Here is a 21,984-nt window from a genome sequence, read left to right as displayed (position 1 = left end):
TTACTTATTTTGATAGAGCTACAGCTCTATCAAACCATTTTCCTTATTTGGATCTGTAGAATAAACTGCATCTTTCCTTGTTTTCCTTTTTCGGTTGCTTCATCATATCCATATACGAACTAGGAACATATTGTGACAATTGTGAAAGCCTTACAAATTGAGCCCAAAAACCTCCAAGCAGATGCCTTTAAGATTACTCGTGTTGTCCAAACCTAAATGTAGAATTCCTGAAAATTGCTACGACATATAGGTGCATGGAGAACTTGAAAAAGAGGGAAAGAGACATGACCAATTCACCTTGTTTCTCAAGTCAGCTTTGTTGTGAGAGAGAGAGAGAGAGAGAGAGAGAGAGAGAGAGGAGAGAGAACATAGGAACCCACCATAATAGGCATTTAATGATAGAGAGTGAATAAACACATAGAAACCCATCATAATAGGCATTTAATTAACATAAGCCTGTTTCAATCAGCATCATGATGAAACCAACGGATAATGGCACTAAGATTGAGCAGACAAAAATTAAACATCTGAAAAAGCCAAGAACCAAAGAGCAACCAGTCTTTTAACAGAAGCCTGCATCCATATCTCAAAAAACCACGAAAACCACAAGCCTCTGAACCTGCAAATCCAGCAGCACAACAAAGGATAATGAGAGGAGTGACGCCATGCATAAATGGCTCTCTCTCTCTCTCTCTCTCTCTCTCTCTCTCAAGAAAAAAAGGCTTCTCTCCAAGAAGTCAAGCACTGAAAAGAAAGGAAAAAAAAAAAATGAGAGGTGGCATCTTACCGCAGTTCAAGTGAAGGAACTGCCACCAGTCCAGCTGCCACGAAACAACCACTCACAGCAGAAGAAGGGCATAATATAACTGCATTTTTCAAGCAAAAAGCATAGGTGAGTGCCTCCTACCACTTTCTCTAGCAAGGTATGAACCTGTTGCACAGCAGACAATTTTAATCAATGTTTCACAAGGCACCCTGACCATAGGCATCTCACCTAAGGCTAGGGGAACCTTTAGGTGCCTGCTTGGGTGGGCAAGGCACTGCTTAGGAGGTTACCTAACTTCTTGGCACGCCTTAAGGGCCCATGCGGTCACCTTGACACCACTACCAGGGTGGAAAATGGCCCTCAGGCAGGGGCATTTTGGGTCATTTCTCCTCCCCTTGATAAACAAGATTTGAGATTCTTTTTTTCGTTATCTGTTTTTTTCAAGTATAAGAAATTTTTGGGCACTTTCGAATTCTAGCGAATTGAGAACAATGACGAGAGATTATTTGTGATACTTGAAGTAATGTCAAAAGAGGCGTTTCAGCAACCAAAGCTCAACTGACTCTTATTGGGGTTTGGAAATTTTCTAAATTTTGAATCTTGAGTTTGGTGACAGTTTTCAATATTGCGTTTTGAATTGTTTCTTTATAAAAATAAAAAAATAAAAAAAATATTGGTTCTTGCATTTGTTGTATTGCCATGTTTGGGTTTGGATGTTTTGGCCTCTATTGACATATTTTTTTAAAAGGTTTTGTTTAGGTTCTGTAATTTTTTGTGGTTTATTTTCCTTTAGAATTTTTGATGACATGTCTCAATATTTGGTTTAGCTTTAGTGGCTTTTTCCAATATTTGGTTTTGTAAATTTTTTCTAGTATGGGTTTGGATTTCTAATGACAATATTTTCTAAGATTGGTTTTTTATTTGTAACTTTTCTCAATATTTGGATTTCAGTTGGTTCACTTTATTCAATATTGGAGTTTGATTTGTTGCGTCTCATAATATAAGTACTCAAGATTGGGTTTTGATTTTGGTGGATTTTTTGGGTTTGGGCGTTAATTACTTCAGTCATTTTGTCGAGTAGGTGTATAATGTCTTGGACATGGTTGACAGAGAGAAGGAACCGCCCATGGGTCATATTTACAAGGGGCACTGGAGGCTGCCAACAATTTCAAACAACTCTGGCTATGATGAAAGAAAATAGTTTCCTTTGATGAATATTGCGGATGGCAAGTGAAATATCCAGCCATATAAACCACGTGCATGCAGCAGGTTATTTCATCATGCTCTTTACATGGGTCGGACCTAAATGGAGATACCCGGGAAAGATATCGCAATAAGCCAGATTAAAATCAATCAATGCAATCTCTCTACCTGCTTTTTATTGGAAATTTGTTATGTGAAGTTGACGTACAATACTAATAGTATATATATATACATTAATACTAGTTTACTACCATATGTATACTTATAGTTTATTTTCCTTCTATGTAATGTAGCTCTATGCTGGGCCACACATGGAGGAAAAGCCAAACACTCGAAGAAGATGGCCCTTTACACATAGAATCCGACTTGTAGCTCATCTAGTTGCTAGTGCAACTTTAGCTCATTTGAGAGGGTAATTTCTTAATAAACTCATTGTCCTACTACTCACTACGACCCATCAATGATTATATGTCCTATCAGGCAGCCCTACCTAGTCTTATGATTTAGATAAATCATGCATTCAAGCATCATCCAATGACTCCATACAAGAAGAGAAAGCAACTCGAGCAAATGAGACTGAAAGGAGGGGTATGATATCGACCCCACTGCTTTGAGAGATAAGAATGATTCCACTAGGTGATTGGTCAATATTATAGATGATGAAGTGTTCCCTGGAGAGAGTTTGACCCGCAGTCAAGTTCATGAGGTTGCTGTAAGCTAATTGAGCAATGTGTGGACTCTTCAATCTGGACATTCAAGGAAGAGCATGATATAAGGAGTAGGAATAGGACGCTGAGTCAGATGGGACCAAAGAAGCTAGATACATCAAGAGGAGGATGACTTTGATGATGATGGCTTTGCACACCAGATTCAAATGCAACTCATAGTGATGCTGGAGATAGTCGCGGCCCGGGTGATGATGATGATAACAACGAATCTCAATTTGCAAATTGAGATTTGTTATATTGTTTTGTTGTCTCCAGTCTTTTGACTTTTGGGACTTTCTGTTGGTCATAATGAAGATGGTATGACATGCATGTAACTGTTTAATCTAAAAGGCCCATCATCCAATGGAAGTTACTCCTTAGTCCATATGCACAATGATATACAACTGAGGTGCTTGTAGGTTTCTTTCCTTTACAACTTTCAAGTTTGGACGGGTTTCACTATTGAGTTTCAATAATCCAAATTTCAAACGGATGTATGCATGCACAAACATGCACAACACAGCAATAAACCAACCATGCAAAAAGTAAATTTGTTCACGATAAAATAAGTAGAACCGGGGATATGGTGTCCAACCCAAACCCCCAACCAACCCCCCTCCCCCCTCGAAAAAAAAAAAAAAATTCATTGTTTTGGGGATCCTCAATCTTGAATCCCCTGCCCCAGGACCCCTAGCTGCCTAGGCGACATTCACGCTTTCCCAAATATTCCTTTTGATTATGAGCATGCTTCCCTACATAGACAATAAATGAATAAGAAACAGACTTAAACCCATCAGAAATGAGAGGGAGGGACGGAGAATGAGGGGTTTTCTTTTATTAATAGAAGTATCAGTCATTTCAATCCATTTCCTATCAGGACAAGCTACATGACCACCTTCCGTAATTCTGAGGCCTCCCTCCTTTCTTTCTCCTTGCTATTGGAAACACGACTCCATTACAGCGGAGGCCTCCGAAGATTTGACCTAACCTGGAACACTGATATGCAAGTTGAAGGCAACTCCAGTAAAATCATTATGTGCGCCACTAGGGCTGCTGCTCCTTGGCCCTGGAGGCTAGACCCCAACTTCGACGAAATTTCTCAGATTTCAAGCACATTGAGGGTCAACTGGAGCCACGTTTTTAGGGAAGCCAATGACACCAGATTCTCTAGCTAGGGAAGGAGTGAGCCTAAACTCTACTATGAGATCAGTGGGCATTTTTTAAGCCTGCACTCCCGTCCTTTATCCTCTTGCGAATCTGATGTAGAACATTTTTGGACCCTTAGGGGTTTTTTGTATAGGGCACCCATCTCCTGCGTTGTCGTAACTGTACTCTCTTCTTGATATCAATACAATTATCAACTTATTCAAAAAAAAAAAAAACTTCCACCCTTTGTTCTTCTAATCTATGTCAATCACTTCTTGAGATATATCTACTTTTCTGGGGATAAATTTCAAATATTATAAATGCATATAATCCGAAGGCAATGCATAGCAAAAAGCATAATGACCAAGTACTAATAATCATAACAAGAATAGATAATCAAAATTTCGCTGCTATCAAAAAATATTAGCATGAATACCCAACCAAAGGTTCCATACCACCAAAGATCAAAACACGAATACGCACCTAGCATATCTTGAGATATCAAACTGCCCAAAGTGCTCCAGAACAAAAGCTGGACATCACAGAGGGCCAGTAAGGCAGGCCTGCAGTGCTGAACACTAACATCAGGAGATCGTTAGATAGTGCTCCAGAAATCCCCATATCAAGAAAGCAACAAACTAAGGATGTAAAATGGATACTGACATTTAGCTGCTTATTCAAATACACCCAATTTATCACTTGTAATTCATTGTCCAAAATTCATTGCAGAATATCTGCAAAAAAATCCACAGGGTTTGTCTCAAAATCAAGTTAAAGAAGAAAATATTGCTTACCAAAAATCTGTTTCATAATGCAAAACAAGTTAAAATGTTTTGAGCTCTTAGAAGAGCACTTGCCTGCGAGGCTTGTTTTGCCGTTGCCCAAATTCATCACTAACAAGCTCTGATGAGACAAATAAATCAAAGCATTGATTAAATATGTTTCAAGAAAAATTAGAAATAATAATACTGGAGTTTACAAGTAACCAGAACATAATGCAATGATGGCTTACCAGGCCTTTGTGGCGATTTGCTTGAACCAGAGTCTCTACTGCAGCAAAAATTCCAAAAATCAGATTTCTCATCCTGTTCCTTTAAGATGGAATAATAACAATAAAGCATCAACAATCTTAATCATCATCATCATCAAAGCTTTTTCCAAACTATTTGGGGTCGGCCACATGAATCGCGGTCCATCATTCTGCTCAATCAAGAGCCGTACCCTCAGTGAGGCTTGTATTAGGTCTGCACTGTACATGGCCAGCCCACCTGAGTCTACTTTCTCTCATCTTATCGCCTATAGGAACCACACCTAAGTTCTGCCGAATGTATTCATATCGAATTCTGTCCCTTCTTGTCTTACCACTCAAGGATAAAAAAGAAAACATCCACAAAGCCTACATTGACAGTTTGATACAATAGTGCATCTGTTCTAAAACTTGATGAGGGTATCATGGCCTTCTATGGATTCAAGTGAGGCCTTCCATGGATTCAAGTGAGAAATGGTCATTACGAAGTATGATACCTTAGGAGTCATATTTTACAAGATTCATCAATTTAATCATGAGTCCTAAAAATGGCATGCCACTGTACTAGGAAGTTCTTATCAAAATTTCATGTACTAGTGAGGTAAAAGGCTTGCGATAAATGTTTGCAAGCACTGAGTTACACAGTTGCCCCAAAGAACTACACCTGCTTTTGATTTATAAACCATAAAGAGGTAAGCATTATGAAAATTAGCAGCAGTCTCAAACACAATAGTTACCTGAAGAAAGTAGAAAAAACCAAAATTAATTTAGTCATGTGTTACCATATGTTAGGGGTGTAAACAGGTCGGATCCGAGACAAGCCCGACCTGACAAGTTCAAGGTTCGACCTGGACCAGGTTGGGAACAGATCGGGTCCAGGTCAATCAGACCCGTCGGGTCAGCTCTACGTCAAAGACTCAAAATACAAAAAGTTAGAAATTATATTATATATTTTATAATACAAAATGTATGTTTATATAAAGAAAACAATTGGTTGGATTGGGTAGTGCCCAACCCGAAACGAGTAGGGCATGGCTGGACCCAGACCCAACCTGACTCTTGGGTCCGTACTTCTAGACCCAAACCGGACCCGACTATCAGAATCCAAAATAGGAACTAAACCTGGACCCGAGTAGAATTAACCCATTAAGCCTAAAGGTCGACCGGACCCAATTGACAGCCTCACTATCAGTTATGACAACATCAGAACCAACACAATGAAGAACACACGATCAAGTAGAAGAACATCATGTACTTAGAATCTGGGAAAGCAAAGAAAGAGAAATGTTGAAAATCATGCCAATTTTTTACAAATTAAGGAGTCATAATGTTCACCTGGAAACACCCAAGGATGTCTGTCCAGATGGACGAGCATAATAACCACCATCAACTGCCATATAAGGTGAACAGTAAGCTGCCCCCAGAGCCCCGGCTGCCCCAGCCAAGACCGGTACCCTGGCAAGTAAAACAAGACATATATCACTATTGGAACCCAAGGCAATAAAAACACAATGTAAAGATATCACTATTGAAAATTAAGGCAATAAAAACACAATGCAAAGTTATCACTATTGGAAATTAAGGCAATAAAAAAACAATGTAAACAGAAATGAACAAACACTCATAAGCTCCATAGAATCATATGAGACAAGTCTGTGTGAAAAAGAAACTTCATTAAATACTTCCAGACATTCCCTCATATTGGACTGAAATGTCGATGGAACAAAGGACTTGAAATTTATACTTCATGGAATAAATCAGGTATGGTGCTCATGAAAGTTCGTATTCATGAATGTTCTTCAATGATGTTGATTCATTAGATGGGTTAGTATGTTGGCATCATAAACCACATTAACTCCATACATGACTCGCGAGGAGTGTTGAGTGTTAGGGCTCAGGTGAGACAAAGGCGAATACGTAAGAACTTCATGGGAGAAGGAAGATGAGGTCCAAAGAGGCAGGAAAATAGAACTTCCGCCTGTTGAATGGAAGAGGGATAAGGTAATTGGCTGCAGAACCATATCCCAAGTTCGAAGACAACCACTCATCTGGCAGAAGATGAAAAACAGAATTGAGATGAAAAATGGGGGAGGGTGGAAAATTTGTAGTGTCTATGGATCAAGAAGCCACTATGAGAATGAACGGTCAACTATCAATTATGTAGGGCCGATTTAATTGCAGAAGTATACTGCCATGGGAGATATGCGCCTCCAAGGGTATGAATAGTTGATGAGGCAAAGCAGGATTTTACCTATGGAGAATCCAGTATTTCAGAAGGAAAGAAACCTAGAGATATGGGAAGCCCTTGGTTTACGTGGAAGGAACCCCAGCTGGCTTATTTGAAGAAGATGTTACACTTACAGATGAAATTGTTGTCAGTATGGGAATGGTCATATCATCAAAGAAGAGCAGTGAAAAATACAGGGAAGAGAGATGAAGAAACAAAGAAGGGCAATGCTTGTGAATGAAGAGACAACTCCTCTGATTAGGGGCAATAGGACAAAAGTGGTGTATCATTGGTGGGGAGACAGATTTCGGAGAGGTAGCTTGATGGGATTTGGAATATTGAAGGCAAGACAACAATGTTATATTAGATGGCTCAAAGATTTCACTGCGATCAATGGAGAACAGGGGGGAATTTGGTAAAATGACGACTAGTAATCAAAATTTTTTCTGCCAACTTTATTCATGATCCGAAGAGGTGATCTCAAAGGTAGACAATTTAGCCAATGTGACTAAACAGAAAGGGTTCAAAGGTAGACAATTCAGCCAATGTGACTTCAACACAAAGGGCATGGAACTACAGACTCTCATATCACTGTGGTCGTCTTTCCCTGCGAAGGAAACATTATATTCTTCATGAATTTCATTGAAACAGAAAGTGAACAATTCGAGAGGAAATTGAATCATGAATTCCTGAACGCATTGATTTCTTCAATATCAAGCGAAGTACAGCATCCATCAATAAATGCCAACCAGCTCCGTTTTGCTGCAAAGTACAGTATCGATCTGAAATCCAGTGGCCTTGCAAACTGCAGCTCCCACACCATGAAGAGAAGATTCTCATTGGCTTCCATAGGCAGTAGCAATACTGCCTGCCATCTTCAGCTCATCATCGTGTATACCAACACCAGAACAGTGAAAGTCACATTTATGTAAACAATGAAGTCCAAAGGCATATCAGTTGCCCATTTAAAGTTTTCCCTAAAATCAAATCTATAATTTCTATTGTTCACTCATTATGAACCTAGAAGAATCTAACATATCACATCAAAGGTCATGAACTACACAGGTAACAAGATGGAGTGAAACTAAAAAGAGCACATTTTCATCATTTTCTTAAACATCTACAAATGAAACACATATCATATCTCCAATTAAGATAACAAGCAAACAAAATCACAAATGAAACTCAAAAAAGAATAAAAAAAAACATACCAGGTCATCTCAGAATTTCCGAATCCAAGTTGTGGTTGAGCCACGTACCCAGGAAGTGCCATACCAACCGCAGGAACCCCAAGACCACCATGATGCTGACTTCCGAATTGCATAACTACAAAAATTACAATTCCATCAACAAAATTGATCATGCTTAGTAATTAAGGCACATAGATACACTTACATTAATAAACAATTATCCATTCAGTACGTAAATGAGGAAAGTAAAATCTCTTTACGAACTAATCATATTGATGCAATAAACACCCAAAGTAAAGCAACATACAATGATTCAAATGAAGGAAAATTTAAAAGGAAAAGGAAAAATCTCTTTTTTCCACTGATAGAGTTCTTTTATTGAGATAGCTCAAGCCCTTCCCTAGAAAGCTCCGCATGACCCTTTATATGAACTAGCACACTTGCATAAAGTTCCACCAATATTACATCCACCGGAAGCGTTTTGTAATGCATATTTCAACTTATTAATTTCATGGTCCCGAAAACTGAAAATGAAACCCCATGCTCATTTCGTGTCGTGAGTTCACACATTAAGGCAACAATAAGGTTCACATACCCAAGTCCACGTGACCAATCTGGTACAATGTGACAAATAGAAACCTTATAGGCCAAGGTGTCATGAAAGAAAGATGAATCTGACTAGTTACCAATGAAACAGTCATGTAAATTGATAACAGCGTGTGATCTGATGTGCCATATTGAGATTGCTCATCAAATATAAAACAAAATCAAGACTGACAAATAAGTATTTACCTGGCAACAGTGCTGGAGTGGGAGGGAAGCTTTGATCACTATGAGCAACAGCCATTGCACCCGTAGCCCCAATAACCTGTGCACCACCATACAAGAAGGAGCCTCTTCCACTTCCTTGAACCCCAGCTTTGCCCTTCCCAACTAGAGCAGTCTTAGACTGGGACGAACCAGGGGGAGAATCAGTCTCTCCAACTTCGGACACATTGAGCACAGAAGGTGCTTGAGGTGAAGAACTAGCAGACGGATTTCCACTACCAGGTCGAGAACCCAGTTGTTGTGATGAAGTCTTTGAACCCAATTGTGCTGGAGTTTGTACCAACTTCTGGGGCCCTGAAGCTAGAGTTTGCGAAGTGGTTTTATTGATGTGGCTCACAGGCGGTGTGACATGATAGCTTTGTATCCCTGAAACTGATAAACCCTTCCCTGGAAATCTGGAATGAGAAGTATGGGTTGCGCTCACAGGTGAAGAAGACCCAGAAGACTGGATTGGTGATGAATTGGCCAGATGCTTTCCAGTGAGCATCCGCAAAGAATGATCTGCATATATTCTGTTCTGCCCAATAGGTTCAATGACAGACTTTCCTCGTGTAACAAGCTCATCAGGAGAAACCGAAGTGGGCAAGTTCCTTTGCGTGCTAGAACCAGTTTGGAGAACCCTCTTTTGGATAATAGAATTGTCTTGATTAGAAGATCCAGAGGGATAAAATGGGGGAGAAGCAGAGCTTAGGCTCGAAGCGAAGACATGCTTCCTAGGACCCAAGGCCTCAGTCTGCTCCTTTGAAGCATGAAAGAAAGGTTTTGTTCCACTGCTGCTAGCCATGGCATCGTGAGATTTTAGAGGTCTGAAACAACAAATTAAAAATTACAAATGCATAGTCTTGTGGGTTGCCTAAGAGGTTCTTTTTGTATTATTAGTTATATATCTATTACAAAGTTAACTGTTCTCCCAAAAAAAAAAAAGGATCACAAATTACCATCAAAAACTGAAGGGAAATGAAAACTAATCCCACAGAGCACTATTCTAAAGAAGCCTAAAAATAGTGATCCAAAGGGCATCCGTGGTCCCAATAATGAACAGTTGGAGATCAACTGTCCTCGCATGAATATCCAATTGAGCCCTATTACAGTAGATCTCAATAGGATGGACAATGAATGCCATTTGAAGTAAGGAACACCATAATCCTACCAGATCATCATACAGAGATTAGAAAAATAAATTCGAAACAAAAGTAACAACTGAGGGTAAGTAAAATTAGTTCATTCAGGACTTACGGCTTATTATGCATTCTAAAGTGGTAACCATTGTTCCTCATTGCTTGTTCATATCTCCTTGGCCCTCTGCCCCTTACACCCCTTACTGCATGTGATGAATTGTTACTATCATCATAGGCTCTTGGCCTGTTCCCCTGTGCATATCCACGTTCCCCGCCCCTGTTTTTACCCCGACCTCTGAAACGCCCTTTTGACCTTCTCCTATCCTGTTTGACAATAAATTATTGTCGCATTATAGACAGTATAGAAACAATCAGAGTATACAATTGAAGCAGCCAAGCCACCTCAAAAAATGACTGAGGTGGTCAAATCAACCAATTTATCAACAAAGTCATTATTATAGAAAGATCATCCAACTTACGTACACCCCAACTATTTACATCACTACCACTGCTAGTTCTCGGTTCCAAACTCAAAACATATGTTTTCTTCATTAAAATCTATTGTTCCAAGGTATGAAATTATGGAACAAGTGCGGGGGGACGAAGTACTAAAATGAAATAATTTTATTAAAATAACCAATTTATTGATGAGTTGGATGATCTAGCCACCTTTATGATTTCTTGAGGAAGTTTGACCATGTTAATAATGTTTTCCTCAAAAAGAATCTGATGTGAAAGAGTTGAGAGACGTAGATAGATGATAGAAAATAAACCCTCTAAATAATAGCGAAGAGGCTTCTCCAATAAACTTTAATACCCAGTTCTCAACTTACTGGACTTTCGCAAACTCATAAATTTAGTAAGGGCTAAGCTTAAACCCCCCCCCCCCAAAAAAAAAAAAAAAAAGAAAAGAAAAAAACCCACACAAAAATGAAAATAAAAAAATAAACCTCATTTTGAGGTGGCTCTTGTAGATTCAGCTCTTCAAACCTATCATGCACCCATGCCCTGTCATCTTTCGATTCCCATAATTTGCGTCCACCAGGAGTCCGCCTGCATGTACACAAACCGCATTACGACTAAGCAATTAAGTATCATACCTACTTATTTGTCACCACTTTACCACGAGAGGAAGGGATAATTCTTTTTTTTCTTTTTTGTTTTTTTGGTAGAGGGGGGGGTCTGTTGGGGTTGGTTGGTGTTGGTTTTACAATGATAGAATTCAATGATCAATGAAGCTATAAGAAACAACAAATCATGAAATGCGTGACTAAATAAATTAAGAAGTAAACTACCAAGTACAAAGAAAATCTCCATTATAGGCCAAAATGTCACTATAGATTATTAACATTCATTGCATACAAGCCTTGCACAATATATCCCTATTCATCGCATACTAGCCTTTAACAACATATCCCCTAAATGATAATAAATGTAAAACCATGTAAATTTACTAAACACCATGATAGTAGCATTAGATTTATCACAATTACATCCAAACGAAAATATCACCTGTAGGATTTCAAACAAGAAGTTCTAAGCATCAAAAGTTTTTGATGAACAGTTGGCCTAATCTGAATGAAAGTGACCATGAAACTCACCAAAAAAAAGACAGTGCTGCATTAAGAACTTAAGTAGATTGATAACAGCATTAATAAAAAAATTAAAACATTTCGAAAATGTATAAATTGTAAGGATCTGAAAAGAAAAATTCCACACTTGTGAGATCAATCAGAAATGAATATCAAACCCAAAACCTAATGGCATTGACAAAAAGCACCATGCCACTAGGCTTAAGCATCCAGCCACCAGAAAATGTCAAAAAATAAAATAAAATAAAGTTCCCACACATAAGGAGGGACCCAAGCCTCAGGTGAAATTTCAAAAAGGAATTAGATTTGTTCACAGTATATATTGATTCATTATCGCAAAGATACTATCATACTAATCAGTACTACTGCTTCCTAAAGATCAAGTGGTGCCAAGGCTGTTGAGGCTCCAAACATTTTATTTTATTTTTTTTGCATTTGTGTCATCGACAAATTTGTGTCTGCGTGTGTGTTTTTGGGTTAAGGAAGGCATTTATCCTAAGTCTCGGAGGGATTTGATGGGAGGAACCACTTGCTGGAGCAACCTTTATGCTAAAGCCATGTTGTCAGATATACAGACTCCTGGAGCTAGGGATGCACCAGGCGACCCTAAGCTGGTGCACTGATTCCCATGGGGGCAAAAACTATAAAACATTTATGAAATTTTCATAAATTTTATAATATAATAATAGCACAAGTATGTAATGTCTGCATATTATACGAGGCATTTCAATTCAGCAGTCAGCACCTGTCTCTAATACATACAATGTCTTAGTGTCATCAGGCAAGACCAGTGCTCAAACCAGCAAAAGGGGCAAGCCTAATCAAAACCAGTCTGAATATCCTCTTAGAGGTCTCTCGAATTTTTCTAAGTGCTTTCAGAGATTTTTAGGTAGAAAAATTAGGCTTTCCAGTTTCAACCACAGCAATAGATAGCAGGAAGGACTAGAATAAACCATTAAAATAGATTGAGGTAAATCAAAAAGCGACAAAAAAGGGAACCCACCAACAAGTTCATTACAATGACTTCAGGATCACCATCATGGGCAACAATCAAGGAGATAGGATCATAGGATGATTTAATCCAAAAACACCAGCAGCAAAATGAAAAAAAAAAATTCTTTTTTTTTAAGGAGAAGTTCAATAGTAGGAATTGAACTTGAGAACTAGGGTGCTAAAGTCAACTGCTAAGTACTCAAGCCCAAGCCCAAGCCCAATTCCTGAAGAAATTTTTTCTTAAGAGAAGTAAATATATGCCATAATTGCAAGATCTTTTTTACGTACTCAAAATATTTGGGGGAGCAAGATTCCCAGTATGCAGAAGCCATGGCCCTTCTAATGGGTCTCAAAAACTATAACCCTGTGTGGGGCCCAATTTTGGTAGTGGAAGGAGACTCTAAAAACGTCATTTCTTGGGCCGCAAGAACTACTACACCTCCTTGGTACCTTTCCATGATCTTTGATGAAATTTATTTCATATGCAGGGATATGAACGTCTTATGGAGGCATACGTGGCGGACGTCAAACGAATGTGCTGACCTTCTCGCTAAAGATGAAGCAAGGGCCCGTCCCGAAGACCCCGATAGGCCCATCTCCTTTTTTGCTCTGGACCACAGAGGGATTCTAGGGCTGTAATTAGTCCGATCTACTCTTTTATGTAACCGAGCCCTCTTATAAGCCCCATTTTTTGTAAATCTCAAGTACATATTCTGTAATCAGGAAGGTCCAAGGTCAATTTTGTATAAGACCGCTGGACCAATTTTTTAGACCGAGAGACCTGTCTCGTGGATATTCTCGGTCCCATCCACACCCCCCCCCCCCCCCCCCCCCCCCCCCCTCCCCCTCTCCTTGTACTCTTTCTCCTTACAGCAATACAAAACAGAGAAGCTAACAAAAATAGAGAAAAAATATGGATAAATTGGCCTGAAAGTATTTCAAATAAAGACAAAGCAAGATGATGGTTTCTTTGTAAAAATTTAACGTCACAATTTTGGCATAAATCTCGGGACTTTGGGTACAAATTTTGGTAATAAAAAGATTGAATCTAAGCTCAGCACAAAACATAGAAGAAGGACAAAAAATCCACTACTGGCCAAAAAATTAGAAAACGGAGAGGGAGTTGCCCAGTTCACTTCACCTAAAAACGTTTGGTACAAGAGAACCGACAAAACCAGCCGATCAAACCTCTTCAACTGACCCTTTAACGATTTTGTCCAGTTATATATCAATTGTGGTTTAGAGATCTAAAAGGCCCAGTCAAGGGTCCAGTTGCCGGTTTTGCAGACCTAACTAGTAGTCCAGTCCCGTCCTGCTAACACTACATTGTCTCAATCGTTGCTCAAATAACATAGATGTTTACTATTACGTGTTTACAACTTTACATCTTTTAAATTAGTACAACAACCAATATGATCCAATCCATGCATCAAACAGAATAACAAACAAATAAATATACCAAGCAAGTAAGCAACCCCTAAATATTAGGTATTGAAATTTACTTCAGAAGTTCAATTTTTTCACCCAAAATTTTCTTGATCAATCCGCAACCAATTCAAATTCTCCAGCAAATCAGTGGAAGTTCCCAAATCCAAAACAGGAAAAAACTTCACCTTGATTTATCTAATTCAATATGTTTAGAACCCTTGAAAGTTGCTATTGAGACCCCCAAATGCTTCCAAAAAAAAGGTTATAAGAGGTTTTTGGAGGATTATATACTGCCCACTAGCAGGGTCACATAAGGCTGCCACCTCACATTCGCCCAGGGGAATATATCAGGGCATCCTGCCTAAAGCAGGCCAAAGCAACAGCATATCAATTGTAAAAGGATTTAGAGCAGGTGTTCACGCTGAGAACCGCCACTTTCATGCTCTTGAAACTTTGGCTCTGTCTCCTTCTCTCTCAACATTTTTATATGTAGAGAGAAAATCTTGGCTTTAGTCTCTTTCTCTCTATGTTTTAACTTTCACTTTTCTCGTTTGCAAATTTTGGGGAGAATTTCACCATATTCAGATGAAAGATGAGCCTTTTATCTATTTCTCCATTTTTATTATAGTGAAACTTTGGCTGTCACTTTTCCTAAGCATACACCGAGGAGAGAGAGAGAGAGAGAGAGAGAGAGAGAGAAAGAGAGAGAGAGATATGATTCACAAAGGGAGGGAGACAAAGTGTGCGTGAAAGGGAAGAGAGAGACCGAGAGTGAGTTCAATAAAGAGAAAACCAAAGGGTTCTAATAAGTCAAGTAGTGTTATCAAATGCGGCCATGGGTTATCAAAAGATCGATAAATTTTCAATTTTTTCCGATTTCTTCCGAAATCAAAGGCGATGCCTTGTGGTAGTTTTCGGAGCTTCTAGCGGTCGATAGCGAGGACTTTTGTCGATCAAATAAATGAGGTTTGGGCCGACATAGTTTTCATTTTGATATTTTTAGAGCAGTATACCATTATGATATATGAGGGTTTTGGGTTTTTTTGCTATAATGTGTGAATCGTTTGATTTTTTTTTTTAACTATTTTTTCCTGTTATGATATATTTACATGTTTGTTGTTGAGAGATTGATTTTTTTGTGCTTAATTGATTATTAACTCGTTTGGACGATGAAATTGGTCCTATATCAAATTCTTTTATGAATGGTTCTTATTTTGTACAATGTGTGATGTTTTGGTATCCTATTAGTTTTGTTTTACATATAGTAGATGGAACATTTGCCGATTTGGACTTATATTTTATGAATAGTCATAAACTTTGGATGAAATTGATATTTTGCGAATATTTTATACCCAATCTATATCTTATGGATATAAATTAATAAATAATTACTATATTATAACTTTTTACCTTAATTAATAGTCCCTAAAGGCAGGCGCCAAGCCGTCTTGGCAGTCAAGCCCCCAAAACGCCAAGACGCCCGCCTGTGCATTTTTTTTAACATTGCTCCGAATAATATTCTCCCTCTCTCCATGCTCTCTCTCTCTCTCTCTCTCTCTCTCTCTCTCTTTACCCAACATTTTCCCCACTCCTAATATTAGCAAATCTTCTATTTTCCAATCTCATGTTAATCTCTTCCTAAGAAAATCTCTAAGCCAACTAAATCGCTTAAAACTAGGATTCCCTTATCTACATCCTAAATAAAATATATCCTAACTATTTCTTACAGAAAACTTCCTATTTTGCCCCTTAAATCTCTATATGAAAAGACAAAAATAACTCTATGCATAAAATCTAAAAATAGCAAAATAACAAAACAAAAAACCCACTACATCATTCTCCCGGGGTCGGAAGAAACTCGACCTCGAGCTTGATGAACTCAAATCTTTTAGAGGCCTTCTCAAAAGTTGATGATGCAGTCCCAGCATTCTTCTAAGTACTTTTTCTTCTTCAAAAAACGATTGATCCAACACATTTTGTAGTGGAACTCTAAGATATCAAACTCTAGAATAGTAAACTGAATCATGATTTATCCTTCAGGCTCATAGGGTTGGCTTTCACATACTGCATCACACAAGTCTTCTTCTTCATAATTTATTTTCGAAATTTCTTGCACCTTTGGGTTATTAACATCGTCTTCTGCATAGAGATCTACCTCTTCACGTTCTTGTTCCTCTTGTTGTAATCTACTAAGCCGATCTTGTAGATATTGTAGTATTACTCTGCCAAGATCTTCCATGTGTCTCAAATATTTTATCCAGTAGCTCAAATATTTGATCAAATCAATCAAATCGCTCCATGTGGTGCATGGTTCTCTGATCTCAAGGCTTTGATACCAGCTTGATGAAGAGGAAAAAATAAACCAGAAAATCTAAAAGGTAAAATAAAGGCTGAGAGAATATATACCCTATATGGGTCTACAAGGGAGTCCACACTAAAGACCTCTTCACAAGATCAAATAAACACTATGTCTTTATTCAATTCACTATCTCACATAATAGGGATGTCTTTCCCTTTTAAAGACAAACTAAAAAAAGAAAATAAAATAAAACTCCAAAAATATTCTCTCCACCCACGTTCTCTCTCTCTACCCCACATTTTCCCTTCTCCTAATCTTAGTAAATCTTTCCTTCCCCTATCTCACATTAATCTGTTCCTAAGAAATCCCTAAGTCAACTAAATCCCTTAAAACTAGAATTACCTAATCAATGTCCTTTAACAAAATATGTCCTAACTCCATAGAAACTTCCTATTTTGCGCCTTAAATCTCTAAAAGGAAGAAAAGAAATAAATAACCCTACACATAAAATCTAAAAATAGAAAAACAAAAAAATAAAATATACAAAACCCCATTGCATCACTAAGGCCTATTCCAGATAGGATTATTGTTATAACAATAAATAATTATATGATATTAATAATACAATAGGACTATGAATTCTATAATATGTAATATATTATATATTAGGAATATACATATTATTTATCGTATACCCTGATCGAATCATGGCATGTGAACCTAGACTTGGGCCCAACCTGGGAAAATGTGGAGTCCCTACATTTGGACCCACACCTGACAGCTAGTCCAAAAACGAACCAAACATGAACCCATTTCAGTTAGACCTAACAGGTCACTTGGTCAACCCTATAAGCAACCCAATCTCACAAGGTGATTCTTTTAAATAAGTGTGCCATCAACATTATAATCCTCAATGGGAACCATTTTACCTTTTCGGTGTCTTAGGTCGTAAACTTTAAGTGTAATATATGAGGGGAGAGAAGGCAATGTTACATGGTCACTGCCAACACACATGTCAATGTCTATTATGTACCTCAGGTGCCGAATGCTTTGTCCCATAAACCAAGTATGGCCCCGATACATTTGTACAAATATTTGCATAGAATTTTGACATATGTTTTATTATATGTCAGGTAAATTTTTGGAAATACAAATATAAGATTACGAAAAATAAAAAGTAAGACAAAAAACATAAATTTTGTCTCACATATGAAAAAATTGCATTTCTACTTGAGTCTTCTACAATGTAACGCTTTTTTTAACTTATTCATTAGCAAAATGCAGATGCATCATATAGCTTCTCGACCAGGTCACTGCTTTTAGGCAAGTTAAGGTACAATTCTCTTTTTTGCAATATAAGAAAGTTTTGAAGGACCATTTTCAAGTCCAAGACAAAAATTAACTTTCTTTTGAATAAAAAAATGTGTAGAGGGAAGTTTATCGTTTAGCTTCCCAAGGTAGAATAGTCTGTGGGCACCAATAGTAAATTTTGTTTTCTTGTACCACTATATGTTGAAAGCGCATTGGCAAAATGGCTTGACATTTTCATTGGGACGTTGTTGGTTCAAATCCTACCAAAAGCACTTCTTTTCTTATAATACAACTATTGCACCTTTTGATAATAGACATATATGACCAGATGTGTTGGGCACATTTGTTGAATCACTGAGTCACACGACACATACAGACCACATGTCTACGTGTGTCGAAGCTTATCGACAAGCTTCTGAGTGTCAATATGTTTCAAACGTGTAACACCAAAGATATCCTATAGTACCAAGGTAACACTAGAGAAGTGATGGACCACCACCAACTTGCTCACTGCACTTCGCCAAAAGAATTTGGGAGAACTTCCTATTGTCTCCTAGGGATTGCCTAGGTTTGAAACTGATGCCAAATTGTCTGGCTCATTGACATTGATCAAACGAGAGGTAGGATCCTTCAAAGGTGTGGACCTGTGGGTAACTTGAAATGTTTCGGGACAAGCAACGAGGGTGATGAAATCTAGGCAATCAATTCTAGTGTGGATAGGTATGGCAGAACATGTAGAAAGTTCTAACATATGGGCTTTCAATTTAGGAGTTTATAGGGGTAGAGGTGGAGGATCTTATTAGAGCACACGAGCGAATGGCGAGAGAAAAGTTCCTAAGTCAAGGGTAGGGACCCATAGAGGGCTGCCTGAACGAGATCACAAGCTCATTTGGATGTCAATCATGTGGAAATCTAAGTTGAAACAGAGTTTGGGGGATCCAAGTGGGAAAAGGGTTTCCATCTCTTAAAAACAGACACGGTTTCCTTGATATAGCGGTGTTGCATTGTTCTTAGTAACTATAAAATTGTGCTAGTTGAGTCAATTTCCCTACCTCAACCCTAATTGAGTATGCTAACTCCATCCATTCTTAATTTTGTATACAATTTAATTATCAAAAAAAAGAAAAAAATGAATACTCCTTAAAAACCCACAAAAATCTGGCATCATGGAAACTAAGCTATCAAGCATACTCTTCATTGGTGGCTAAAATCCAAATTCCAACAATGGAACAAAGGCCATTATCAATATCACACCTTTTTGCCCACATTTTATTGTTTACCAATGGAGTGCAACAATGATATTGCTAGCAAAACAGTTAAAATAAAGCATGGCCGAACTCACCCTACCTCTCCAAAAACCCAAAAATATTTTAGATAACATACAATTTCACAGTCAATGGAGAAGACCACTTGGTCTCGAAATAATAACAGAAACGAAAACAACCATACATGCAGATTTTCCAACACAAAAAGATCATATACACATACAACGAAATTTTTTATTGATAAAATCATATTTCAAATTAATTTCACTCCATATCTTAAAACTCCAAGAACCAAACACCAGCAATTTTCAAAGTAGACCATAACACCAATAAATAAACAGTAAACCTTAATAGTTAATATAATCAATGAATGCTTCACCACCGTGAAAAGGGGAAAGAAATATTAGACCTTGAATGAAGAGAATGACTTACCTATGGCGAGCTCCCCCATGATCACGAAACCTATCATCATGCATATAGAAAGCCCCAGCAGTTGGAACTGCAAAAGGCTCAGTCTCTTTCTTCTCCTCCTCTGGCTGAAGTCTCTGTGTCTCTTCTTCCCCAGATCGCCGGATTCCAGCAACCTCCCCAGAATCCGGTAACTGAACCAGAACCTCCCCTTCTCTCTCCTCAAAATCCTCCTCTTCCACTTCTCTCTCCTCAAAATCCTCCCCCTCATCTTCTTCTTCTTCTTCCTCCTCTTCCAATTCGTCCTCGTAGGCTGGTGCCCCACCCTGCCCGTCAGATTCACCCCCAGATTCAATTCCAGCCCTCCGATCAACAATCTCAAGATTCCTCCCTTCTTCTTCGTCGTCACTGGCCTCTCTTCGCCTCATAGTTAGAGAAAGAGAGACGTCCGGATCGCTCTCATACTCTGTATCTTCAAACTTCTCAGTCATGTTCTCCACCATTTTTGTGGTGGAATCCGGTTCCTCTGTTTCAGAGGGCATACTTCCTATGTAGAAGTGAACAAATTCCTAGAAAAAAAAAGCCCAACCTTTTCGCAAGTTTCAGAAGAGGAGAGCAGAGAATTAGGGTTGGGGTTAGGGTTTTAGCAGAGGCCACGATTGTGGAGTTAACGAAGCGAGGGGATTAAGGTTAGGGCTACCAGAATTTTTTCTTTTGTGGAGTGAGCTCATGGATTTGCAGAGAGAATTACAGAGAGTTTTGGATCTAGGGTTTGCTAAATTTGTAGAGGGAGGGAGAGAGAGATGAATGAGAAGGTATCGTGCAGTTATCCAACTACGTTCTCTACCTCTGCTAACCATATGAAAGGAAATCCAAAAGCTTCTCAGTTACGGACTCCTCGCTCTTGTTTCTCTCTCTAGACAGCATCTCTCATGCTCTCTCTCTCTCTCTAGACTTCTCCTTGAAGCTTGACTCCTCTCCCTCTTACGTCTGGCTAATAGCCTTTTATCCACATTTTATCCTTTTTTTTTTCCTTAAGCTCATGAGATTGCCCTTGGATTCTTCCGAAATATCGTCAGTAGGATTAGGTTTTTCAAATATGAAAGTTGTCCTAATTCATAAGCATTGCATATCAAAATCTCATCGCTAAATTTATTTTTATTATTTTTATTTTTAGAAATTATGGGTGTTTTTATTTTTATTTTATTAGAATCAATTTTAAAAAATAAAAATTTTTTAGTTTTCTTCAAGAAAGTTCAATATTTTAAAAATATGTGTAAATCTAGAGGTTTGCGTCCTAAAATCATTATATTTAGATTTGTGCTAGGGGGGTAACATTTTGCATGTGGGAAGTTGTCTTTTAGTTATAGGAAGAGGCTAATTTTGTAGCTTATCCTTTAATATTTTTTAGAGAGGTTTTTTATTATAGAGGGTTATATTTTGGGGTTAGGTTGAAACTAGGGAAGATGAATTACTAAAATGTAACTGATGAAGCCGGAAGTTGTAGTTATTTTTTAAAAAGTTTGATGGAAGAATATGGAGATAGATTTATTTTGATTAATTATCGTTTTGTTTTTAGTAATAAGATATATCATGGGTTATCTTTTGAATGGTTATGTGAGATAGTTATTTAAATGTATAAAAGCAGGAAGTACGCACAATGTAAAGGAGATAGAATTTTGTTAATAAAAATAAAATGATGTTTGAAATCGTGTAGAGTGAGAGAGAGAGAGCTCAGTGTTTTTCTTTTAATTTGTTTACGGACCCATGTCGGAATATTTGTATCCGCGCGTTTTGTTCTTTATTTCTTTCACAATTTTTATTTTTTCGGAAACACGGTTATTTTTGCCTGTGTTGTTTGCTGATAATTTTATGCCGCATCAACAAGTTAGGCTTTCCTAGCCAAAAGGCTCACTCTTAAATTATAAATAAGGAAAAATATATAATAAGGCTATTTACCTTTATTATAAGAAGTTCACAATTAATCTTGACCGTTTGATGTGAAATTACATGGGTGCATTTATTCCATTTACCAAGCCTAAAATTCAAAACAAAATTTTTTGAACTTTGTGTTATACCCAAACTATCAGATTTCATAGTATAAAGTTCTAAATAATTTTGACATTTTTGTATTAAAAGTAAGTAATCTCATTATATACAATTCTTATAAATAAATAAATAGCTTGATAAACAATAATTTTTCAAGCCACCATATAATCTTAGGGCAAGTTTGCATGATCACTAAACACAAATTCTATTAATTTTAACTAGTGCAAGTGTATTTATTATAGTATGATCGTCTTCGAAATACACGAGAACGTCACATGTGGTAGAGGTGGCAACAAGTCCGCCAGGTCCCAAAAAAAATGATATGGGATCCGAGCCCTAGATTTGAAAATATAGTGTGGGATATGGACCCGGACCCGGACCCAGATCCAGACCCAGACCCAATCGGATACGATCCAAAAATTAAAAT

At 37.9% G+C, this 21,984-nt stretch overlaps 1 protein-coding gene across 4 annotated transcripts; it reads right to left on the bottom strand.

Annotated features, from left to right (window-relative positions):
- Positions 1-369: 369 nt before the first annotated feature.
- Positions 370-20,496, bottom strand: LOC18434227 (CASC3/Barentsz eIF4AIII binding protein). 4 transcript variants are annotated; one of them, XM_088868067.1, is made up of 12 exons: positions 19,533-20,496; positions 11,163-11,265; positions 10,331-10,536; positions 9,059-9,900; positions 8,288-8,402; positions 6,185-6,304; positions 4,835-4,872; positions 4,680-4,725; positions 4,486-4,556; positions 4,306-4,400; positions 788-866; positions 370-619 (listed from the first exon to the last, which is right to left on the bottom strand). In XM_088868067.1, the coding sequence occupies exons 1-9, from the start codon at positions 20,048-20,050 to the stop codon at positions 4,529-4,531; spliced, it is 2,016 nt and encodes a 671-aa protein (XP_088724193.1). In that variant the 5' UTR covers positions 20,051-20,496; the 3' UTR covers positions 370-619; positions 788-866; positions 4,306-4,400; positions 4,486-4,528. The 4 variants fall into 4 exon arrangements, with proteins under 4 accessions (XP_088724193.1, XP_088724194.1, XP_088724195.1 ...); XM_088868068.1 differs by having other exon boundaries at positions 4,306-4,393; XM_088868069.1 differs by having other exon boundaries at positions 4,835-4,869.
- Positions 20,497-21,984: the final 1,488 nt, after the last annotated feature.

The sequence above is a fragment of the Amborella trichopoda genome, chromosome 5 (genome assembly GCF_054954075.1).
Source record: "Amborella trichopoda isolate Santa Cruz 75 chromosome 5, AtrichopodaSantaCruz75HAP2 v2.0, whole genome shotgun sequence".
Classification (NCBI taxonomy): domain Eukaryota; kingdom Viridiplantae; phylum Streptophyta; class Magnoliopsida; order Amborellales; family Amborellaceae; genus Amborella; species Amborella trichopoda.
Note: the sequence above shows the minus strand (reverse complement) of the source record. Positions and strands in the feature narration are given on the sequence as shown.